Source organism: Cydia splendana, chromosome 19, assembly GCF_910591565.1.
Source record: "Cydia splendana chromosome 19, ilCydSple1.2, whole genome shotgun sequence".
Lineage (NCBI taxonomy): Eukaryota > Metazoa > Arthropoda > Insecta > Lepidoptera > Tortricidae > Cydia > Cydia splendana.
The window spans coordinates 14,893,295-14,912,454 of NC_085978.1; the positions used below are offsets into that span (position 1 = coordinate 14,893,295).

Below are 19,160 nucleotides of genomic sequence, written 5' to 3' on the forward strand. Positions count from 1 at the left end.
TCGCATCGGAGTTCGCAAGGTAATGATATTCATTTAGTATTCCGGCTTTTAAATTAATAAACGAACATAGTCACTTAAGTCCCAGAGTAAATTTTCAAGTTTTGAATTTAGAACGTTCTATAATTCTATAAAAGTTCAAAATTCGATTTCAATTTGTCCTTTCAAAAGGGCATTAGAGTTTAGGAGGGTGATTTGGTCAAACCTGTCAAAACTCACATCTTACCATCAATCTTGAATGGATAACACAGCTTGTTCTGAGACTTGTATGATAAGATATTTACTTCAACTCACAAAAATATTTTTACGATTGTTACGTGATTTGATGATATTGCTGATAAAATAAATATTTTCATTATTAGCAACAATAATGTCTCCCCCGATAAAAAATAAATAAATATAGAAAATGCTTACTACTCAATCGACGAATTCATAGAGTCTATGCGAAACGATTATTGATTCAATATCTCATATAACAATCTGTAACATTAGGTATATTAACTTATTATTGTTAATAATATTTTTATATTTAAGAATTGAATGACTTGTAAAATGTACTTATTTTACCAATAAAGGTCTGTATATCTGATATCTAGACACCCGTATTCTACTTTGTATCTAAAGAAAAAGTACTTTCATCAAACAAACGTTAATTATTTTATTTATTACTCCCCAAAACTAAGCACTAAACTAATGAATATCCCGAAGCAATTAAAACAAACAGAATGTAACCACCAATAATTAACAAAGGTACTCCATCCACCCAAACCTCCAATTCCAATAGATTCTAATAAGATTAGTGTTGTCGCACGGGTGTTAGATAAAATAGTTTGTGGCCTATAATTGGGGTCCGTTTGCACCGTCCTAAGTCGCAGCCACGCCATTGTATTTTCCTCCTTATTCCTTGTTACTTAAGATTTAAAATTGAAAAACGATTGTGTTATCGATGGTCATCACTCGCATGACTAGACAAGATCGACTTGGAAGGTGACGCTTACAAGCATCAAGCTAAAATGAATTCTGTTGCTCTGGGATAGAGTTGTAACTGGCGCAGTCGGGTAGGATGTATAGTTTTCTCCGATCGGACATGGTTTACAAATTGGTTGTGTCGCGGGTAAATCAGGGCGGTGTAATTGAGTCTTACGGGACGATTCGGTTGGGTTCGGAATGTTGCGGTCAAAGGATTACGGGGTATCACTATTTATTGATCGTTTGCTTTTGTTGTGTTTTGATGTTGAGTGGGCTTTGTGGATGAGGGATATATTGGTACTTGTTGATGGTTGAAAGGATAGACATACATACTTAGGCTGCATAGTGACGGGTTAAGGATCAATAGAAAATTACCGACTAGAGCTCGAGAATAGGTAAATTAAGTGATTGTATTGGTAATTTCAGGAGCGATAACGGATAAATATTATTTTAACATGGCATTTAACAGGTTTCTTTTTGTAGTATGTGGTTTATCTTCAAGCCAATTCTGTTAAGCCCTGGTATTTAATCACACTTCGCTTTTATCATATAAGATGTCAGTGTAACATAGCTTGAGAGAGCAAATTTTATTTATGGTTTTAGTTTTACAACACAAATTTTGTCATGTAGTTAACATTTTGATATTAATTCTATTACATATATGGTGATTTTTTTCAAGTGAAATAACATCCATGCCCGCTTTCTAATAACAAATCAAGTCTCTAAAAATACTTCATTCACTAGAAGCAGGGTATAAAGAATACAAAGATAGCAAAGCAAGCTGGATAACTCAGAATGGGGGGTATTAAAGATAATTATGTTGAGTAGGGAGGGATAGAAAGGTAAAAAAAAGACTCGATGCGCTGTAAACTTTTACAAGCTCATATGTGTCTATTGAACTTCAATGAATTGTGAGCTGTATCATCTACTGAATAAGGTGGTAAATGCTATGGAGTAGTTGAAAGAAATAAGAGGTTTGAAGAGGAAACAGTCGATATGCACTGTAATTACAGGAGTGTTGAGGAATGTAAGCATTTAATGAGTGCAAATTCAATGGAGATTCGTTTTTCGATTTGGAATTAGAGCTGGTCTGTGTTTTGTTTGTGCAAGATATTGCGCGGATGGTAAATGAAAATGAAACTGCTAATACAAGCAGGAATTTAATTTTACATCATTAAACTTATAATCAAGTGGAAAAAACTTCAAAACGAACACTCGAATAGGCAGGTACACTATTTTTATTTAATTTTATATCTATTTCAATAATTCCTAGATGTATTCAACGGCCTCCTAGCCTAGTCGGTAGTGACCCTGCCTACGAAGCAGGAGGTCCCGGGTTCGAATCCTGGTAAGGGCATTTATTTGTGTGTTCATCACAAAAATATTTGTTCCTGATTTATGGATGTTTTCTATGTATGTAAGTATTTATATATATGTGTATATTATATATATCGTCGTCTAGTACCCACAACACAAGCCTTATTGAGCTTACTGTGGGACTAGGTTGATCTGTGTAAAATTGTCCTATAATATTTATTTATTATTTATTCATACTGTCAAAAGAGTAGTTGGTCATAGATCGACTGAATTTTGAATCTACTACATACGCTTCAGTAACCGCAAGCCTTACTGCTCAGTACCAGCACACAGTATTTCAAGATTACAATATGCCAATGTGTAAGCGTCCATGCAATTACTCGTACCCTTAGCACCATATAGCGTCTTAAATTTGATTCACTTAAAATCGTCATGTGTGAAGTTTACACATAGCGATTTGTTTCCAACGTAACATAGTACGAGAGATGATACATAGTGGATTTTAGGGTCAATGTCGGGTAATCCATTCTACAATAAATCGCCATGTGCAACATTATCGCCATCACCCTCGACGGAAAACAAGGCATTTAATTTTGTTATGTGCTAAAAATCACATAGCTACTTTTTGTACAAATGTTGTTCTGTGTTCACATAGCGGAATTGTTATTTTCAAAACGAATAAAGATATAACAAAAATATTTATGTGGGTCGACGGGAAATTGAAAAAGGAATTCAAATATGCCAAAATCAAAAAATCGTAAATAAACACATTGCGATTTTTATATTCGCACCGACGATATGCTTTCTTTCACCGAAGATCAACTGGTATATATCTAACCATATATTGTGCTTAAATCCCCAAAAACTTTTATCGGTACGAGCCGACTTCGCACCTACGATGTTCTATACGCCATAAGAAGCACACGTTTTGACTCCTCATTATGATTAGTTTTCGTAGAAGCCTGCGTGCTAGTAACTTCTCATAAAAGCACTAGCATGAGTAGGTAAGTACATAAGTATATATACGCTTATTAGCGCCCGTCGTTAAACGGCTTCATTATAAGAACTAAAGTGCAGCCATTGTTATAATCCGGGCTGTCTTCGGCGATAATAGTCGTGCTCAGTATTAATCCGCACAACTAATATTAGCAATAAACACCCTTACGGTAATTATGCTAAGATGTTTCGGGAACTTGGCCGTCTGCAGCAGGGATTTGACTTTAACTGTGCGCGTACATTTTGAGCGCTGTTTCGTTGTATACTTTTAATGTTTTATTTTTTGTAAAATGTTAAATTCATAATTACATTCCTCCCACCTCCAAAACCAATATTTGCTAGTTAATTAGCCAATACATACACATATGTACTCGTACAGCTTTATCTAAATATATATAAAACAGTCGGGTGTGTATGGGGTCTAATAGAATAGAATATAAATATTTTTATTCGTGAGAGTGAAGAAAATTATACAAGCAGAGAAACATAAAAAAGGAGAAAGTGCCACGAAATGGTCTCACCTCAGCATGTTGCTGGCGACTTCCAGCGCTGATCTTCCGATGAGACCATCCGGTGAAACAATCACGACAGGTAACATTAATATAACAACAAAATTAATGTATACATACAAAAGACAAGGATAGTAATTAGTTAAAAACACATGACAATAAGTTACTATGTACGGTACAATACATTCCACGACTCTTCTCTTTCCGAACAGACTCTATAGACATTGACGGAAATCGTATAGTCAAAGACATATGTAACTTCGTATAAGATGAATAAAGTCTAAGGAAAAAACGTGCCTCGGAAATCAAGAAAAAGTCATTCTCGGATAGATGGAGCACACACCTTTGGCCTATGCTCGGCTAGATGGCGCGACGACACCGTTTAATATTTAACAATTTTAACACATAGATAACAGTGAATGAACATGGGTCAAAATGATATAAAAAGAATAAAATCATTTATCCATATATATATATTTTTTTGATAATTTTAAAAGGTATCATTTTGAGTTTTAGTCGAGTGTCGATAGATGGCAGTAAATTTACTGTGACTACAAAATTTACTATGACAGGACCCCTCTATACTATCTATTCTCTTTGGTATAGTGTAAACCGTTGAACCTTGAATGAAACGTAAGTTTTTAAAATGTGACCAAATTCGAATAGTTGAAATTCAATCAATAAGGAGCTGAACATAGGGTTGAAGGGTTTCGACTTATACGCGGACGCAGACTAAGTAATCGAAATCATTTTTAGCATTTTTAAATCTACTTGTGATCTCTAGTTAGTATTTTGGTGGCGACTATTAAGCATTCGAAAAATCTAGCTATCGTTTAGTGCCTGAGCCTTGTATCGTAGTGTATACGCGCACCCGGCGGCGTATTTCTTTGATAACCCGTTATCGCGGGCCGCATTACCTTATGAATCTTAGCGCAGCAACGTTGTAAAAGCAAGTTGGCTACGTTAGCCGTGGATTCTTAACAGGGATGTTGCGGATGCAGATCTTTTACATCCGCGGATGCGGATGCGGATGTCAAGGTTAGGTACTTAAAAACGTCAAATATTAAATGTTTAGTAATTTTTATTTAAAGAAACGGAACGTTTAGCAATTTTGACCAAGAATATAGGTTCGTTATACTTAATAAACAGTAACTTGCTGCCCGATTTGAACTTTATACGTCAATTAATAGATCTAGAAACGATATGGATTAGATATGTGACGTTTCTTCAAAATAATGCGGAAGTTCCGCGGTTGCGGATGCGAATATTCGCTAAATCCCTGATTCTTAATACTGTCGCGATTTATTGGTAGAATTTATAATTTTACAGAGCTGTGCTGATATGACGGTTGCCATTTCATCGTCTATTGCGCTAACGTCACTCCCGCACTAACATACTATTGTTAGAGCGTTCCGGTCACCACGAAAGACTAAAATCGTGACATTCGTGACCACGTTAGGTCGCTGATGGAAACCCGGTAAACAACTGGGGCTTGGTGACCCTCCCGATGACGTTACTATACGTATAAATAAATCTAATCTAATACCTTTAAACAAGCAATTCTTGTTTATTTATTTATATATATATATTTCGGGGATCTCGGAAACGGCTCTAACGATTTCGATGAAATTAGCTATAGGTTTTCGGGGGCGAAAAATCGATCTAGCTAGGTCTTATCTCTGGGAAAACGCGCATTTGCACAGGTTTTTATTTGTTTTCCGAGCAAAGGTTGGTCTCCCAGATATTAAATACTAATAGAACAATTTTACATAGATCGATCTACTCGTAGTCCCACAGTAGGGCTTGTGTTGTGGGTACCTACTAGGCGACGATATATATACCTATATCCAGAACTGAGAGACAAATATTGATTTTAACATACAAATAAATGTCCTTACCAGGATCCGACCCCGGGACCTCCTTTGTAGGCAGGGTCACAACCGACTAGGCTAGGAGGCCGTCAAAAATAGTAAAAACACATCTCTTGTGTCAATAAAGGCGCTTTCTCCCGCTTTCCAAACGTGTCAAGGGTAACTGTTAAGTTATATACATGATTAGTTCCACTCTAAAGTGGCCCACTGTTTAACAGTCCGCCGGACGGTATCGGCCTGTCAGTTAGAACAAAATTTTGACAGTTCCGAACAACTGACAGGCCGATACCGTCCGGCGGACTGTTAAACAGTGGGCCGCTTAAAGGGCACAAATCTCGAACCATTCTCTATAAAATGTCAACCTTCTGCCATATTCGAACTTCAAGATATTCACAAGACACGACTTGTACTAGATCCATTCTAGATACGTTATAGTTTAGATATCAACTAGTTCTCTTTTGCAGCGCAATTCGGGCAACCAATGTCACTTTTACGTTAGATAGAGTAAGATATCTATTAGATGTGAATTGGATCTCTAAGTCATATCCTGTGGAAATCGTTCAACAGTATCTCCAGAATCGCGTAAATGTCAAATTTGACAGGTTAGATCTTAAACATATCGTTATCCTATCTTGGTAATGGCTAAAAGATGTCTAATAGATGTCTATTTCAAAATCCGAATCGGGCCCTTTGTCTCCGCACATGGTGAAAGAATCGTCCACTTGTAACAATAGAGAAGCAATAAGCTGATCACAGATAGACCTTATCCCTTTGAAATAAGGTACATGAATGTTTAGTTAGTGTTGATTGTACAAACTTGTGACCCCTGTTTGCTCAGGACTGTTTGTCCGCCGTCTGCGACAAATCTTTGATTACGTCCGCATTGTTTTTGAACGTTTGATGTTCGATTGTGTATTGTACACCGTGTTTTTATTGAATTCCGTTAACTTCGGGGTATGGTTAAGTACGTTTAAGAGAAGTAAATGGCATAGTTAATTTTCAAAAAAAAAAATCTTTTTGCTTTTTTGTAATAAAAAAAATTTGTTTAAAAAGTAATTAAATGTAGCATATAGCGTTGTTGTAACACGGGCATTACATTTAACTCAACCAAACAATTGAAATCTGTGACATATCAATATCATTTCGAACATCGATCGACCGAGATTGTATTTAAGTTTAATAGCAAATGTATGAACTCATTCTAAACACTAATCAATATGCAAACCGGCCCTAAGGCAAGTGTACACGCTTGTAGAGGCCTAATAGGAAAAACATAAATTATTAATTATCTCCAAAATGGAGTTAATTAGAATACCGGTGTCTTTGAGAAAGTTACTTGAGTTAAGCTCAGGAATGTACCCTAGAAATTAACGGAAATCAAAATAAACACGGTGTATAGTTGATACAACTAGCAGTATTAACAATAAGTCTTGAAATTAAAACGTGGTATCAGTGGTGGAGGGGGCAGTGGTGTTTGTTAAGGGGCCCACTGATTAACAGTCCGCCGGATGGTATCTGCCTGTCAGTTGTTAGGAACTGTCAATTTTTTGAACTGACAGGCCGATTCCGCCCGGAGGACTGTTAATCAGTGGGCCCCTTAAGACGCGCACCCACCGTGTAAAACATCTTTAAAAAAAAATGTGAAAAAATATGAGTGTATTTTTTTTCTAATCAAAATGCATGCCAAGAATTTAGTGACATGGTAGCCATAGGTACGGTCGGTGTCCCAACTTAACACATTCACTGCCAGCAACCCGCTAGGCGGGTTCTCTGTTCGTAGGCGCTTTTCGCTACACACGGTTTTTCCTGTGTTATCTGCATAGCTCACGCTGGCACTGAATGTGTTAAGTACCCAAGTTGAACCATTATTAAAATAAACTATTTTGGTTCAGAAAAACTTTAAAAACCGGGCAAGTGCGAGTCGGACTCGCGCACGAAGGGTTCCGTACCATAATGAAAAAAAAAACGGAAAAAAAAATGCAAAAAAAAACGGTCACCCATCCAAGTACTGACCACGCCCGACGTTGCTTAACTTTGGTCAAAAATCACGTTTGTTGTATGGGAGCCCCATTTAAATCTTTATTTTATTCTGTTTTTAGTATTTGTTGTTATAGCGGCAACAGAAATACATCATCTGTGAAAATTTCAACTGTCTAGCTATCACGGTTCGTGAGATACAGCCTGGTGACAGACGGACGGACGGACGGACGGACAGCGAAGTCTTAGTAATAGGGTCCCGTTTTACCTTTTGGGTACGGAACCCTAAAAACGAATACTAATTGTATATAAAAGTCGATACTTATGTTAGGGAACCGACTGTACTTGTACTTTAAAAAGCTGTAAAATACCAATGAGGAGAAAAGTATTCAAGGTATGTAAAGGCTTACGTTACTAATGTACGTAGCACTTCGGCTACAACACTCGTAGAAGGTGGTATACTATCTACAAGTTTTCGTAGCAAGGAGACAAGATAACGGAACGTAGCACAAGTCAATGTATAAACATTGTTTAAATAAAAATATACATATATTTCGGTGGTAGGACCTGTCCTTCTAATTAGTCAAATCTACTCTTTGTCTTACAGGCCTATTCGGATTTCGAGATAATCACAAGATCTTGAGGCGATTTAGAGATCAACTAGATATACATTAGATATCGACTAGATGTGACTTGGATATCTAAGTCATAACTTGTCGAAATCGTTCAGGAGGACCTCCAGAATCGCGGAAACGTCAAATTTGACATATCTATCTTACAAATATCTTTAAATTATCCGTATCGTAACTTGTTGAAGTCTAGTAGAAATCTAATTCATTTTCCGAAGCCGTTAGCCTCCAGACTAACGGCTCGTTTCTTCAAACAATACGTAACTTTTGACACTGACATATCCGATCCATATCGTATCTAGACCTAATATTTGACGTGTCTTAAAGTTCGAATCAGACCGCAAGGCACGAGACGACTGCAGGCACTCATTGCCCCAACGCTCTCCAAGAAACACTACCATACCATGGTCATCCCTGTTAACTGTTATTATTATTACACATTGACACTTTTCTTAAATAATCGTATACATAGTGACTCTAAAATCTTTACACAAGTAAAGCCTCAATCAGAAACCGAAACACCCCCGAACTCAGTAATGCACAAATCCAAACCCCCCAAGATGTCTGGATCGCGGATGCGGGCAAATCTTCGAATTAATTTTACTGCCGAAATATGCAAATCGGGAGATATAGCCGCCTAATAACATGTACAAAAGAGTGGTGACTTGGGCGCGGGAGGGGGGAGAGTAGAGATGTGGTGGGATATCAGTTAGTGCCTAAAAGGAAGTCGCATCTGTGAAGACAGTGATGTATTTAGTTAAGAAAGTTACTAACAGCCTGAACCGTTACGATTATAAATGTCTTTAATTGAGCTGGTATAGTAGTTAACAATAATCTAGCGGTAACCATGTGGGATGTTGTTTCGCCGATCATTGTACCTATAGTCGTTTCAGTGAACGGTCTAATAGCGAAGAGACTCGACCAACACCTTGAGAGACTCTTGCTAGGTGGTTGGATCAAGGGTCAGATGCAGAAGGCGGTGATCTTGGACCCGGCGCAGATAGTCCGCCGGTTCCTCTCTCTGCGGCCCTGACCACCGGCAGCTTGAGCCTTGCCCCGCTGCTGGCGGCACGCTAGGTTAGGTTTTTTATAATGTATTTATATGTATTTTTATATTTTACTTTTATATTCATATTATAAAATGCCTAACTTGAAAAGAAAAATAATTATAAATCTAGCGGTAAAACATATACTAAGAATAACTTTCTTGTCTCGCTTTATGTGTTAGGTCGTCCCTACCCTATGCAAAACTATAATATGCGTACAGTTGTCAGTATTTCATATCGATCGTCGAAAATATTTGTATTTAACGGATCTATTAAATAAATTACATAGTAACTATTTAGTATAAGTGTTATAAATATTTTATTAAATTTCAAATTAGTAAATTTATTTCAAGTTTGTTTAAAAACTTGCAAGACTGCAATCCCATACAAAAAACATTAAAGCCAAAACATCTGTTCTAAACTTGCCGCTGCGGAAATGCATTCTTAACAGAATCGTGTTTTTTGTGATGCTCTTTTTCATACTTACGAGTACATGTCTCTACGACATGACAAATAACTCAATCACCCTTTGCTTGTGTCTAAGGAATGCAAATCGGTTATTTTCGGTTATTTTTTGTATGGAAATACTCGGTTATTAACCAAAACCGCGGTTGTTTCCATACAAAAAATAACCGATTTGCATTCCCTACTTGTGTCGCGTCTCCAAAAAACGTCTGCCCTAATCTATGCCTTAATCGCTACCTCAGGCTAGCATTATAGCCGCTTCGAGGAGCTTAATAGGTAACAAAATTTACCGTGATAGTAGAAAATACACGCTTACGTGCCTCGCCAACCTATCTGCCGTTATGAAAGAGGCGTTATTAATTGGGTTTATTATGATGCATAATCTCGTTTGAGGTTAGGCTTTGGTAGTTAATACAACCGTATTAACCCTTATTTTGACATTTTGAATATTTACTGGTAATTTTTTTATATACCACTTTTTTTCTATATACGTCGGTGGAAAACAAGCATACGGTCCGCCTGATGGTAAGCAGTCACCGTAGCATATGGATAACTGCAATACCAGCGGTGTTACATGAGCGTTGCCGACCCTCTAAAAAACCTGTATACTCCTTTGAAACTTTTTTTTTATCAGCAATAAATTCAGCGCAAAGGAGGTTTGAACTTACGACTTTCCGTGTTTTCTGTCGTCTTCCGTTATAAAAGAGGCAATATTACCTAATTAAGTTCCTCTTAAGCACTGGTGCGAAGATCACAGTACCTGGGTGAAACGTTAGTTTATAAAAAGTCTTAGCACTTACTTGCACAGCACTGTCTGACTGCCATCATCGAACAGGCCTCCTCTGCCCCATCTTGATGGTAGCTCCACCACGGTAACTCCTCGGGAACCCCAGACGCAGACGCGACTGCCACAGCGGCCGGTGGTGATACTTTCATCCGTGTACGTTACATATGTCGTACACAGCAGCAACTTAGGTTCCTTGTCGTTGGTGCTAAAATAACAATAGATGATTACTCACTTGCACAGCACAGTCTGACTGCCATCATCGAACAGGCCTCCTCTGCCCCATCTTGATGGTAGCTCCACCACGGTGACCCCACGGGAACCCCAGACGCAGACGCGACTGCCACAGCCGCTGGTGGTGATGCGTTCCACAGTGTACTGAGGCGGAGAGAGAAGGCATAGTTTCTGGAAAGAGACATATTTTATTAGGTCAGTACAAGAACTTTCAATAACAATTATTCATTTCACATTTTTTACTACATTAATGATAATACAACGTGGGATTAATTGTTATTCGAAATGATTATATATTTATTAGGTATATTTGATTATTGATGAGAAAATGGATATTCCGATGTATGTACTTCTTTTGTTATGTTTTTTTTGACATTTAGATTTTATTCTAGAAATTCTAGACTAGTATCCTTTTGTGAAATTCTTAGTGTTAAATTTGATCTGCATAATAATCCAATGTTATTATTGAATAATATTAACATCAATAAATTGCTCTGATAATTAGATTAAGATAATATGTATTTTGACTTTGACTTTGACATGTACCAATCACCATCTTCAAGGTCATATCAAAACCATAACAAACGGTTAAATTTGAATCGGGATCGTGATATCAGGCATAGCGATGTGCCGTTCTCGAAATTTTCCCGAGAACAGAGAAATCTATCGGAAACGTTATCGGAAATGTATCTGAGAGTTTTACCCTTTCGTCGCAAAAGCGATGAATTCTTTTGTTTAATCGCTTAGTATTGGAGATAAGACAACCATGGAAGCTTAAAAGCAAATACTTGGCACCATCCTAATTGATAAAAAGGAGTAAAACAACACAAACTTACCTAAACAAGTTATTTGAGACAAAAGGTATAAACATAAAAAAAAGTAAATATGTCATTCCATTAAAAAAAAAATTAAGATTATTCATAACTTATTTATGCTAATAGGAGAACGTTCTCGAGAAAGTTGGAAGTTTTCCGGAAATATCTTCGGAAAGGAATTCTCAGAAATGAAAACGTTCTCATCGGCACATCACTAATCAGGCAGGAATTGAACCCATATACAGAGCAGTATCTAGAAATTACAACAATGTGTACCGTGTTTTCCCAATGACGTATACTCGCTATCTTCCTGGGTTAGGGTTGCCTTACGTCAAGATGTTCCCTGACATATAAATTTTTAGTCCTTTGTCAGGATTTTGGGGGGACTCGACTAGTGCCAACGTTCTTTAGTAACCTAATCACTAGAAGCTAGCCAAAAACTTGGAGTTGGGCAAAGGTTACGCTGCAGCTACAGCATATGGTGGCGAGTTAAATAGAGAGGGAAGTAGTGTCGCCCAACGTATGGGACGTGCAAATTTTGGTATCGGATGAATTCACTTGGCACAGATGTAATATACGTAAAGCTAAGCTAATTTAGCCCGGTAGCCATCCGCCGGCCCCTGATGGGTAGGCAAGGGGGCATCCAAAGTTACACGCCGCTGATACTGATAGTTGAATAAAAAAATAGCAAATCGATTTGATATGTTCGTCAATATTTTTATCCTGGGTATATGGGCTACCCAGGATATATCAGGGCTTAGGGCGTGTCCCGACTTTTGTTAAGTACATTCCATTTTTTCACGTGGTAACCCTCGGTAGTCTACAATTTAAATTAGCACACCCAAATTCCTAATCAAAGGTAAAATGCGGCTCACATGCAGCAGCATAACTCGCTATAAATACGGGCGCGTTATTGCAAGTGCAGTTGCAATTGCAATATAAATTAGCGGGCTTTAGTAACTTCGGCGCGTAATGGGCCGGAAAGATTCGGACTGTTAGAATAGCTGTTGTTTAGAAATGGTGGCTTTAGATACACGAGTTATGATCCTATGTAATGAACTGAACATGCTAAATCTAGTGGGATTGTATGGCTAGGTTGCACTGGCCGCATCTGACGAGTTGGTTAACAAACGGACGATAACGAGTTTATCGTTGCATAGACTATTGTCAACTTTTCCGTATAAAAATGTTGAAGCGAACACATTTAAATATGATTAGAGACGTTTAGTGCAACCGTTCCGAATACATTGAAATTTTACTTCTTTCTTCTTGTATTCTCATGTTACAATCCTTACTTTCACTAGATAAAGCCAGCCGTTCGAATTTTATGTACTTGTATTCAGCTACTTCTGAGTTAGACTTTTTTTTTCTACAACTACAATTATTAGTTAACTGGAAGAGACTTCGCGATTTCTGCAAATGACTTGTGCGCGCTGGGACCCCAAAGGCCCTAGAGTTTCAACACCAAATGGTACAAAATGGTACTCTCTACCGAGGCTCTTATATTTATTACGTCTTATTTAGTTGTACCCAAGAAAAATCCATCATCACTTAGTCGATAATCTAAAAGCGAAACCAAAACAGCCATCATTCCCATCCCACTTACCTCACACTTGACGATCAACTTTTTCAATTTCCCGGCCTAACAGCGAAGCCCGGCCATCAAACGATAAATGATTATAACTATGACGTAAGAGGAAGCCGAGGCGGCGCGTAATGAGAAATAAGGCTAAAAAACCGGCCTAGTGCGAGTCGGACTCGCGCACGAAGGATTCCGTACCATTAAGGCTGATTTCCCGAGGACCCGGGTATGTCCTTAAACTACGTCCAAGACCACCGGTGGACGGGCAGCAGCGTCCCTCAAATTCGGTGTACTCGACTGCGATCGCCAACCCGCCTGCCAAGCGTGGCGATTATGGCATTCACCCCCCATCATGATGAGCACAATAGAACCACGGCCCCGAGGTTCCGGCGACCCCCGGTGCTCTGGCTATGGTAGCGGTCAGGGCATTAGCGGGGTCAGGGGTGCTAAGAATCTCCGGCAAAGATCCGGCTACCCGCCCCGACGACGACTGGCCCTGGTAACACACAACATACGCACTATGAGGACTGACGAAAAGATCTGCGAGCTGGAAGAGGAACTGAGCAGGTTACACTGGGACATTGTAGGGTTATGCGAAGTCCGTAGAGAGGGGGAGGACACGACAACCCTGAAGTCTGGTAACTTGCTCTACCACCGGGAGGGCGACCAACAGTCCCAAGGTGGTGTCGGGTTTCTCGTTCACAAGTCCCTCGTAAACAACATAATAACCATCGACAGTGTGTCGAGCAGGGTGGTATACCTAATACTCAGAATATCCAAAAGATATTCGCTGAAGGTCATTCAGGTATACGCACCGACCTCGTCACACTCCGATGATGAAGTAGAAGCTATGTATGAGGACGTAAGTAGGGCCATACATACTTCTAAAACCTACTTTACTGTTGTTATGGGGGACTTCAACGCAAAGTTGGGCAAGAGAAGCGGGGATGAGTTGAGAGTGGGGCAATTTGGGTATGGGCAACGGAACCCTAGGGGTCAGAGGCTGGCCGACTTTCTGGAGAGAGAGGAACTCTTCATGATGAACTCTTTCTTCCAGAAGCCGCCTCACAGGAAATGGACCTGGATGAGTCCTGACGGTTCCACGAGAAACGAGATAGACTTCATCATGACCGACAAGAAACGGATATTCAGTGATGTCTCTGTGATCAACAGGGTAAAGACCGGTAGTGATCACCGAATCGTAAGAGGCACACTGAATATCAATATTAAACTTGAAAGGTCCAGCCTGATGAAGTCTACGCTCCGACCTACTCGAGCCTATGTTCAAAACCCCGAAAGCTTTCAACTCGAGCTCTCTAACCGCTTTGCATGCCTAGAGAACTTGGCTTCAGTGGACGAAATCAACGACGGGCTAGTGGAAACTGTCCACACAGTAGGGTCTAAGTTTTTTAGATCCCGCCGTAAAGATAGACCTCAGAAATTGACCGAGCAAACCTTAAACCTCATGGCTGAACGACGCTCGCTACAGTTGCAGTCTCCCGATGACGCGGAGTCATATAGGCAGCTCAATAGACGTATATCTAAGTCCTTGCGACATGATCTGCGTCTCTTTAATACTAACCGTATTAAAGAGACTATTGAGCGAAACCAAGGCTCCAAAGTGTTCGCAAAGGACAAGTCTATTGGGCAAAGCCAGCTGACAAAGCTGAAACGGGAAGATGGCAGCATAGCGTCGAGCAAAGCGGAGGTTTTAGGTGAGATCGAGAGGTTCTATGGACAGTTATACACTTCGATCGCAAAGCCCGTTGACAGCTTGGTAGGAGATCCAAGAGCCAAGCTGTCCCGACATTATACCGAAGATATCCCGGACATCAGTCTGTACGAGATTAGGATGGCCCTGAAGCAGCTTAAGAACAACAAGGCGCCGGGCAAAGACGGAATCACTTCAGAGCTTCTGAGAGCGGGTGGAACACCGGTACTTAAAGTCCTCCAGAAGCTCTTTAATTCCGTCTTGTCCGAGGGCATAACGCCTGAAACATGGAATAGAGGCGAGGTGGTGCTGTTCTTCAAAAAAGGTGATAACAACCTATTGAAGAACTACAGACCCATCACGCTTCTGAGCCATGTCTATAAGCTGTTTTCAAGGGTCATCACGAACCGTCTCGAACACAGACTTGATGACTTCCAGCCTCCCGAACAAGCCGGTTTCCGAAAAGGCTATAGTACCATAGACCACATCCATACGCTGCGGCAAGTTATACAGAAGACCGAAGAGTATAACTTGCCATTATGCTTAGCGTTTGTGGACTATGAGAAAGCCTTCGATTCGGTGGAAACATGGGCGGTGCTTGAGTCTCTTCAGCGATGCCATATTGACTATCGGTACATCGAAGTGTTGAAGTGTTTGTATAGTAACGCCACCATGTCGGTCCGAGTACAGGAGCAGAGCACGAGGGCGATTCCATTGCGAAGAGGCGTAAGGCAGGGAGACGTTATCTCTCCGAAACTGTTTACTGCCGTAATGGAAGACGCCTTCAAGCTCCTGGAATGGGAAGGACTTGGCATCAACATCAACGGCGAATACATCACTCACCTTCGGTTTGCCGACGATATCGTAGTCATGGCAAAGTCGATGGAGGAACTCAGCATGATGCTCGATGACCTCAACCGAGTTTCACAACGGGTGGGCTTGAAAATGAACATGGACAAGACGAAACTTATGTCAAATGCCAATGTTGTGCCCATCCCAGTCTCTGTTGGGAACTCGGTACTCGAAGTTGTTGACTCGTACATCTACCTAGGACAAGTAGTCCAATTAGGTAGGTCCAACTTCGAGAAAGAGGTCAACCGCCGAATCCAACTCGGTTGGGCAGCGTTCGGGAAACTACGTAATGTCTTTTCGTCCGACATACCTCAGTGCCTCAAGACGAAAGTCTTTAATCAATGTGTGTTACCAGTGATGACTTACGGCTCCGAAACGTGGTCTTTCACTATCGGCCTCATCTCAAAACTTAAAGTCGCTCAGCGAGCTATGGAGAGGGCTATGCTCGGAGTTTCTCTACGTGATCGAATCAGAAATGAGGAGATCCGTAGACGAACTAAAGTCACCGACATAGCCCACCGGATTAGCAAGCTGAAGTGGCAATGGGCAGGCCACATTGCACGCAGAGAAGATGGCCGATGGGGTCGAAAAGTGCTCGAGTGGAGACCACGGACTAGCAAGCGCAGCGTAGGACGTCCACCCACAAGATGGACAGACGATCTTGTTAAGGTCGCCGGAAGACGCTGGATGCGGGTCGCTTCCAACCGGCACGTATGGAGGTCCAAGGGGGAGGCCTATGTTCAGCAGTGGACGTCTTATGGCTGAGATGATGATGATGAAGGCTGATTTAGACGGCGCGCGAACTCGTATGCGATTTTAGTTACATTGAGGACTATTGGTTACAACCAATTCAGCCGACCAAATAAATACCGCAATGTAATGAAACTCGCATGCGAGTTCTCGCCCCGTCTAAATGATCCTTTAAAAAACGCCAAAAAATCACGTTTGTTGCATGGGAGCCTCGCTTAACTATTTATTTTATTTTGTTTCGAGTATTTGTTGTTATAGCGGCAACAGAGATACATCGTCTGTGAAAATTTCAACTGTCTAGCTATCACGGTTCATAAGGTACAGCCTGGTGACAGACAGAGGGACGGACGGACAGCGGTGTGGGTGTGGGTACGGAACCCTAAAAACAGCTTTAGAGTTAGACCACGAAAAGTCTGCAGCGATTTTGATACCCCACGCAGTGCAAGTGTTATTTATACGTCACAATTTCATAGAAGTTTGACGTTTAAAATTACACAGCCTGGGTAACAGACAGACAGAAGGACGGACGGACAGCGGAGTCTTAATAATAGGGTCCCGTTTTTGCACTTTGGGTAAGGAACCCTAAAAAACGGCGGAAGAGCTTCCTCTGCCTTTTTGTTCATCTTATTGATTAAAAAAGTTTCTTAATCATATTTCCGAGCGAGATAGTTGCTGCTATCGGAGGAGCGGCGAGCAATTTCCTTTTTTTCGATTGATGTTTAATTTGGACTTTTGTTTTGGTCCAACGGAATTCTTTCGCCAAGTTTCCGTGCAATGATGGATTTTTATTTGCGGAAACCGCGGTAATTTCCGATCGTAATCTCTTTTACACGTAGGCACAGTCAACGATTTTAATTTCGGACCCATTTTGTACCTTATCACAGTGACAATAGTATGAGGTCTCTAGCGACTTTTATATTGATTGTCACTGTGACAAAGTAAGAAATGGGTCATAAATTCGACCGTACTAGGAGCTCGATTCAAATTTAAGCACTTTTCCAGTTTTGATCTTATCTCTCCTATTTTAACACATTCAGGGCCAAGAACCCGACTGTCGGGTACACTGTTCGTAGTGACTACGCGCTACATACGGCAAAGACGTGGCTACGCGCTACGAGCGTAACCCGTAGCACTTAGTGGCAATGTATGTGTTAAATTATCTCCAACAGCATATCAAGCATCTCCGGGCCAGTTAGTCTTATCGTGTTTGTTTTATCTTGTCCAAGACATGTATATCGTCAATTGAGGGACCTCAGTGATATACCAATGGCTTAGAGCATTTAATAACTGGTGTCGCCTTTGAGAGCTTACCCCCCTGCCGAAAAACTTGCATAATTGTGCAAACTTTTGTATCGACTGAAATGGCTATGGCAAATCATGTAGAAATAGGAATACATTTGACGTCCCCTCCCCCGCAAAAATCAGCAGACTGTTTCGTAAATAAAATGACAGCGATGACATCTCCAGTTATTAAATGCTCTAAGACCACTGGTCTATCAGTCAGAATAGTCTGAACATAACAGATGTACCGTTTACAGTCAAAACTAAATAAAACCGACCATAACACTCGTACCACAGCATGTTCCCGGTAAAAAAGCTTCAGAACGTAAGCCTCCAACGCCGATAAAAATGGCATCGGCACAAGTCGCCGAGCCGTGAAATTGTTAACCATTATCGCCTGTAGCTCAGGTCGACCGGCCGTGTTGTGCGTTGCCACTGCAAGCGGCATTATCAATGGCCACTGCATCCCTGATGGATGATTGTTGCAACGCTGTGTCAAGAGTGGTTGAGACGGCCAATGCATTTCCGCCTATGACTATACAAGCCTATCGCTGCACGGCACTTCTTGCCGCATAAGTCGCATACATGCGTTTGTTGAGTCTCTGGAACCGAGACCAGGCTACCAGCCCGATGCACTACTGTTGCGACGTTACTGTCATTAATTGTCTTGTCATTCATTTAACTATGGAAATTGACAATAACATGGACGTGTCGGAGCAATAGTGCAGTTGCGGTCTTAAATGGAATTAACGCGGCGGCAAGCGGAAGCGGTAAGCAGTGATTCTGATTTGCCATCAGAAGGGGATATTAAGTTGAATGGAGGCGTCTCACTCTCACATACAGCGCACGTTAGGTGGTTAAGCCGTAAGAATTTGAAATGAGATGAACTTGACCCCTTTGTGGGTCACCAAGGCCAGTGGGGTAAACGCACTTCCCGATAATCACTCGCTAATGCACTTTGTAACGTGAGTAGCCGGCCTGAATCATGTAAAATTAACCCGCTCGATGAACTAGAATAACTATTATATAGAAGTCTGACTAAAGTTCAAAAATTACCCGCGGGAATTGTGTCGCGATCGACCCTACTGAACAGCGCGCATGTTGGCGTCAAACATTGTAATGTCGCGCAACTCGCGCAAGAGGTTTGATAGATTTAGACCAGGAAAAGTCTGCAGCAATTTTGATAGTCCACGCAGTGCAAATGTTACTTATACGACATAATTTCATAGAAGTTTGACGTTTAAAATAACACTTGAACTTCGTGGGCTATCAAAACCGCTGCAGACTTTTCTTGGTCTAACACTATATAGAATTGTATTTTTTGTTTATATATTTATTTATTGAGAACACTTATACCAAGTGTCAGGCATACGAT

General features: G+C 40.5%; 1 protein-coding gene and 1 long non-coding RNA gene across 2 annotated transcripts in view; both read right to left on the bottom strand.

Annotated features, from left to right (window-relative positions):
• The window catches only part of LOC134800376 (nuclear pore complex protein Nup88), a 73,974-nt gene extending 63,128 nt beyond the window's left edge, over positions 1-10,846 (bottom strand). The window contains exons 1-2 of the mRNA XM_063772876.1: positions 10,833-10,846; positions 10,577-10,768 (exon numbers count right to left, since the gene is read on the bottom strand). Of these exons, the coding sequence (XP_063628946.1) occupies positions 10,577-10,768; positions 10,833-10,846 (206 nt within the window). The remainder of the gene's footprint in view (positions 1-10,576; positions 10,769-10,832) is intronic.
• Positions 10,847-10,868: 22 nt separating this feature from the next.
• The window catches only part of LOC134800158 (uncharacterized), a 119,910-nt gene continuing 111,618 nt past the window's right edge, over positions 10,869-19,160 (bottom strand). The window contains exon 2 of the long non-coding RNA XR_010145517.1: positions 10,869-10,965. This is a non-coding gene — a long non-coding RNA (uncharacterized LOC134800158). The remainder of the gene's footprint in view (positions 10,966-19,160) is intronic.